At 33.8% G+C, this 6833-nt stretch overlaps 1 protein-coding gene across 1 annotated transcript; it reads left to right on the top strand.

The window, feature by feature from the left end:
• The first annotated feature begins 5682 nt into the window (after window positions 1–5682).
• LOC116015961 lies at window positions 5683–6564 on the top strand. The gene has a single exon (XM_031256127.1). It carries the CDS (start codon window positions 5683–5685, stop codon window positions 6562–6564), a length of 882 nt encoding a protein of 293 aa, XP_031111987.1.
• Window positions 6565–6833: the final 269 nt, after the last annotated feature.

Consider the following 6833-nt stretch of genomic DNA (forward strand, 5'->3'; position numbering starts at 1 on the left):
CTCGTTAATCGAACCAGACACATAAAATGGGACGGAGCGAGCATGTAATACCCCGTATTTTCCTAACATTATTATTTTAATAAATATTTTCAAAAAGGGTTTATTATTATTATTTTATATAAATCTAACTATTTTGTTATGGGCATTGGGTCAACTTATTTTTTATTTTACTACTTAAATCCCTAAGCCCAAATGTGATTATTTTGTAATGTTCTGAACCTAACTTTAGCCCAATTTTTTTTGGCCCATTTATAATTCTCTAATTTTTCTATCGTAACTATATCTGTTTTAACCCATAACAGTCTAACCAAAGATATTTTCCCTTACCCACCACAAAAATGTGACAAGTGTGACTTTCTATACCATATGTTTTCATCCTTATCTTATAAGATAAGCTTGATCTCCCATATGTCTTTCTCTTCAAGATTTGTCTTCCTTTCCCTTTTGCCTATATATAGAGGGGTTGTGTGGTGAGGAAAAATCAGGAGAAGTGAGGAGAGAAATCATATATGTGTGGGAGAAGAATTGGGCAAGTGAAGTAGAAGAGTTGGTTATAGGTAAGATTTATGTCTATCCAAAATTTATTTTACCCCAAATCAAAATATTTAATATGTGCTTATGTGATATTATGTTTAAATGATTTTGTGAAAATGTGAGTACATGTCTTATGAAATTATTTGATGTGAATACATATTGTTTGTTCTTGTGATTGTTGGTGAAATTATTAGATTTATAGAGATTATGATAAGTAATGAAATTATGATGTTGAAGAGATTTGGTGATGAAATTATTGGTATATGGATTATGAAAAGGAAAATATTGGTATGTGGATATCATGAATATGAAGGTTATAGACATAAGATATGACATTGAATAAGTAATTTTGGGTTATAGATGTAAGATATGATATTTTGAAGGATATGGTTATTTATATATTTTGTCCCGGAGGGTGGTGATACTTGGAGGTTTTGAACTATCCTTTATGACTATTATTATTATGATTATGATTATGATGATGAGAGTTGAGATATCTCTATTTGGTTTTGGCCACCGGTTCATGGAATCGTCCGGTTGGTTTNAAACCTATTTAAATTTAAAACTATTTAAATTTTATGAAGATGTCTTTTTTAGTCTTTTTACATTTATTAGCTTATCAAAAAGTTAATTTTACCAAACACTTTTAAGCATAACAGCTAGCTTAACAACTCTTCAGATTTCAGCTTCGAGCTTATAGCTTTTCAACTTTCAACTACTTTTCAGCTTTTAGCTACCTTTTCAGCTATGTTTGCCAAACATAGCCTATAAATTATGTGGAGGAGATAGACCCACAAAATATGGGTCATAAAGGGAGAAGGGTTGGTGATGCCCTAATACCAAGCCCCTTGAAATAATTAGGGAATAATTTGGCAAATAAGGAGTGAACCTATTTTTTAAAATGATAATTCATTCTCTGAAAATGCTTTATTCCCTTCCTAAATTTTTCCTCCATTATTTTACCTCTAACGTGGCTTACATTCATTGGTTGCCCATGAATTGGTACCCAACACTAATTAAAAATTACATTTAATTACCAATTACATATTGTCATATTATGAGAAATCGGTTAGAGGAAAAAAAATATGAGGGATATCTAGTACTCCCTCTGTCTCATTTTATCTGTCCTACTTACTATTCATTGGTCAAATCAACTCTTTCTTCTTTGTTTATTTACTTTAGTATTTTTTACTTAGTTTTAAATTTATTTTTTTCGTTTAATAATAAATTTATTGTAGTTTCTAAATATATAAATTTTGTATACTAATACTAAACTTAATATTATGAAAAAATTGAATTAAAAATAACTTCAGTCAAACCTCGTTAATCGAACCAGACACATAAAATGGGACGGAGCGAGCATGTAATACCCCGTATTTTCCTAACATTATTATTTTAATAAATATTTTCAAAAAGGGTTTATTATTATTATTTTATATAAATCTAACTATTTTGTTATGGGCATTGGGTCAACTTATTTTTTATTTTACTACTTAAATCCCTAAGCCCAAATGTGATTATTTTGTAATGTTCTGAACCTAACTTTAGCCCAATTTTTTTTGGCCCATTTATAATTCTCTAATTTTTCTATCGTAACTATATCTGTTTTAACCCATAACAGTCTAACCAAAGATATTTTCCCTTACCCACCACAAAAATGTGACAAGTGTGACTTTCTATACCATATGTTTTCATCCTTATCTTATAAGATAAGCTTGATCTCCCATATGTCTTTCTCTTCAAGATTTGTCTTCCTTTCCCTTTTGCCTATATATAGAGGGGTTGTGTGGTGAGGAAAAATCAGGAGAAGTGAGGAGAGAAATCATATATGTGTGGGAGAAGAATTGGGCAAGTGAAGTAGAAGAGTTGGTTATAGGTAAGATTTATGTCTATCCAAAATTTATTTTACCCCAAATCAAAATATTTAATATGTGCTTATGTGATATTATGTTTAAATGATTTTGTGAAAATGTGAGTACATGTCTTATGAAATTATTTGATGTGAATACATATTGTTTGTTCTTGTGATTGTTGGTGAAATTATTAGATTTATAGAGATTATGATAAGTAATGAAATTATGATGTTGAAGAGATTTGGTGATGAAATTATTGGTATATGGATTATGAAAAGGAAAATATTGGTATGTGGATATCATGAATATGAAGGTTATAGACATAAGATATGACATTGAATAAGTAATTTTGGGTTATAGATGTAAGATATGATATTTTGAAGGATATGGTTATTTATATATTTTGTCCCGGAGGGTGGTGATACTTGGAGGTTTTGAACTATCCTTTATGACTATTATTATTATGATTATGATTATGATGATGAGAGTTGAGATCTCTCTATTTGGTTTTGGCCACCGGTTCATGGAATCGTCCGGTTGGTTTGGATTTGATTTTGATTTGGTTTTGGCCACCGGTTCGTGGATTCGTCCGGTTGGTTCGGTATTGGTTTGGAAGTTGAAACTTTCCATTTGGATCCATTCCTCCTTGATATTTTATATAATAACTATTTTTGGATATATGAAAAGTTTAATCAATTATTTGAAGAATTATCTTTGGTGGTTATTGTGAGAGTTTGGATACTCTCTATTTGGTGGTTATTTTGAGAGATTGAGATTATCTCTTTGGTATTTATTTTGAGATAATGGAATTATCTTTTGGATGTTTATTTTGAGATATTGGAATTATCTATTTGATAATTATTTTGAGATATTGGAGTTATTCCTTTGGTATTTATTTTGAGAGTTGGAAATCTCTCTATTGGTGAATAAGTTTTGGTTTAAAGGAATTTTGAGTAGTGATGATATTATGATATATATTGAGGAAATTGTTATATGGAAAAGTTAAGATGAAGATATTATTATGATATGTATTGAGGAAATTGTTATATGGAAATATTGATATAAAGATTGTATATGGTGAATCTTGAGGAAATAGTTGTTGAACGATTTGGGATTATGAAATAGGCAATGACCTTATCTCCTGGAAATTTTATAGATATTTTTGGTATGTATTTTTATACATATTTGAATGTGTATGATTTCCTCAAGATATACTTCTAATGGATTAAAGATGAGTTATATTGATGAGATTAAAAATGCCATGTTAAGGGGTTGAAATTTATTATGTGGAAATTTATGTGCTCCAAAGTGTTATGTGCAAAATGTTTTACGGGGTAGAGTATGTCTTACCAGCCGTCGTGCTGGCTTTGTTTCTACCATAGTGTTTTTGCAGGAAATATTTGGCATGGCACTTGGCATGAGAGTGAATCGTTGTATAAAGATTTTATTGTACCATTAGGAATTCCACCATTGTAATAGTAATTTTGGTAGTAGGTTTTGCCTGTGCGTTTGAGTATAAGAGAGATACTCGAACGTGGCATAACACCCCTTTTTCCTTTTAGTTGTCGTTTAAGCTTTCGCTGTTGTATAAAAAAATTAAATTATACCCGTATTTTCGGTAGTGGAAAAAGTGGGGTGTTACAGAGCATTACTTTTCATTGTTCTATTGAACAAAATAGTAACATTCATCCCCAATAAGAGATCTTTCATGGTTTTTATAATACTAAAAACTAAGTGGGTTGATTTTTCACAAATGTGGGTTGCCGTTTTTTAACAAATCTAGTTCCTACAAAACCATAGTTTTTACATGTTTTTTAATTAAAAAAAAAAAAAAGGTGGCCAGTGAGATGCTAATATCTACTATTTTGTACAATAATTCACCCATTATTTTAGTTGTTTTGATGCTTATTTTCTTTATCCTAATGAAATTAAGAATTTTTTGTGTGTTATATTATCCCAAGAGTTGAATTATCCACAAGGAGCAGCAAAGGAAGAATTTTGAAGCAGTTTGGACAAGTTTTGGAAGAAAAGGAAATTACCAAGAAGGAAAGGAAACAAGAATAAGAATTGGAAAAGGATTGGAAGTTGACTCATGGGCCCAAGGCCCATCTATCTCCTATATATTCTACATATTCTCTACAATTTAAGTAGGTTCCCTTACAGAGTTCCAAACCCTAGTTAGTTTTAGTTTATTTTTCCCTTCTCATTATATTTCCCTAGAATAGTTTAGATTAGTTTTACATTAGATTATTTAATCTCAAGCTTGGAATCACGGATTAAAGTTGGAATTGTTCTTCATTATCAGTAAAGTTTTCTCTTCCCTTTATATCCCTTGCAATATTTATGATGATTTACTATAGTTTTGCTTTGTTTACTTTTATGATGCATGAGTAGTTAGCTTTTGGGTTTGGATTAGGGTTCTATTGCTATTCTTGATGCTATGGTTATAATTATTGCATAAAGGGATAATTTATTGATCTAGGGTTTATGTTTGAGTTGGATTATATTTTCCTCTTATTGATAATTGATGCGCAGCTTTTATTGATTTGTTTTGGATAGGATTTCATCACAACGAAAGTCAGGTGAAAGACTCAGCCTAACCAATTTCAACCCAATTTTTCCTACTATGAGAATAGGGGTAATTTGGGGGCTTATAATGCTTTTGTGTTTAAGGTTATGATTGATGCATCACGAAAGTGGAGCAATCTTAGCCTAATTCTTGTTATTGATTACGAAAGTAGCTAACTTGAATTGTTGAGTGCATTGCCAATAAATCCCTTGGTTAATTGTTTTTCCCTAATTTTGAGATTGTTAGAGCATCAAGATTACTCAACACCAAGGGTAAATCACAAGGTGTTTGATGGAAATGGCAAAAAAGAGAGCTTAAGCGAAGAAGTTCAGGGAGTGCATTAGATGAAAATGAATATTGATCTTATTATTGCATGATGAAGATACAAGAGGCAGCACCACATTCTTAAACTTTAACCCTAACATGACTCCTCAATATTGTACACGCCGGAAATTGTGAATGAAACAGGGACGATGGTAAGAGGCCTCTTCGAGCATCAGATTAGATCTATTACCGGATTGTGTCCAGTTTCCAGAAATTGTGACTTTGTATGATGACAATATTAGGAGCGATCACGCAGTTTCGTTGCGATCGTATCTAAATTGCGATCAACATAGTCTAAGCTCAAGGCCGACGGTGCGGATTCCAGGGATGGATTGGGATAGGCTGGCAGCAATTGAGAGGAATTGCTCAGTAATAGCGTGATTTGGGCGAGATAGGCCATCGATGGAGCAGATTAGGGCAGAAGTTCGAACGAGCTTGCGAATTACAGGCGATGTGCAAGTAGGATCGGTGAATGCGAAAACTATTCTCCTCCGGTTCTCGTCTGAAGAAGATTGCAAGAGAGTGCTTATGAGGAACTGGGCGACAGTGAGCGGTGCGAGAGCTTGGCTTTCGAGATGGTCTCCAGAGTGGAGACCGTGGTGCGACTCGCCGTTTGTTCCGGTATGGATTGAGTTCCCTAATCTTCCATTTCATTTATTTGATTTTTCAATGCTTGAGCGAATTTGTGAGCCACTAGGGAAGATAATTGATGTAGATAGGGCAACTGAAATGAGGTCTCGCCCTAGTGTTGCGAAGGTTAGGATTGAGATTGATATGCGCAGGCCTGTGTTGCATTGGATGTGGATTGGAGCAGGGGTAAAAGGTTTTTGGCAGAGGATTTGCTATGATTTTATACCAAAGTATTGCACTGAATGTTGTTGTTTTGGTCACCTTGTGAATAACTGTCGAAGAAAAAAGAAAATAGGAGAGGAGGGTGAGGACATAACTGGTGGTGGAAATGGTGAAGGGGAGCAAGCACCAGCAGAGAATGAGAATAGGTGCATGCCACATGTTTGTGAGAATGTTTCAATGATAGATGAAGTGCAAGCTGCTGCAAGGCTGGAGGCAGAGGCAGTCCAAGTGGAACAAAGTTTGGAGGAATTAGCTAGGAAAGGGATTAGTGTTGATCAGTTTATAGGTGAGGCAGTTCTTGAGGCTGCTGTACACATTATTGAGAAAGCTGCAGATGATGTAATGGAAGAAAAGGGGGTGGAGGAGGTGGAAAAAGAGGGGGGTGGACAGGCAGCTGCTACTGGGCTTGTAACCCCTCACCTATTCCAGTAAGATTAAGGTTCGAAAAATATTTCTTGATATGATACTAGGAATGGACTGGTTCGATAAGCATAAAGCCCAGATAGTATGCAGTGAGCGAAAGGTTGTCCTGCGATGACCGAAGGGGAGGAGGATATCCTATCGAGGAATGGAAAAGCAACCTGAACCAAGGTTGATGACGATACAGAGACTGAGGAAGTACGCTCGCAAGAGGTGTGAAGTGTACCTCTGTTTGATGCAAGAAGCTGGAATAGAAGAACCTGAAATAAATCAAATCCCAG

This window comes from Ipomoea triloba, chromosome 4, assembly GCF_003576645.1.
Source record: "Ipomoea triloba cultivar NCNSP0323 chromosome 4, ASM357664v1".
In the NCBI taxonomy this organism is placed as follows: Eukaryota; Viridiplantae; Streptophyta; class Magnoliopsida; order Solanales; family Convolvulaceae; genus Ipomoea; species Ipomoea triloba.

Coding starts and splice junctions, on each gene's coding strand:
- LOC116015961 (XM_031256127.1), top strand. CDS start 5,683: ATGGAGCAGATTAGGGCAGAAGTTCGAACGAGCTTGCGAATTACAGGC.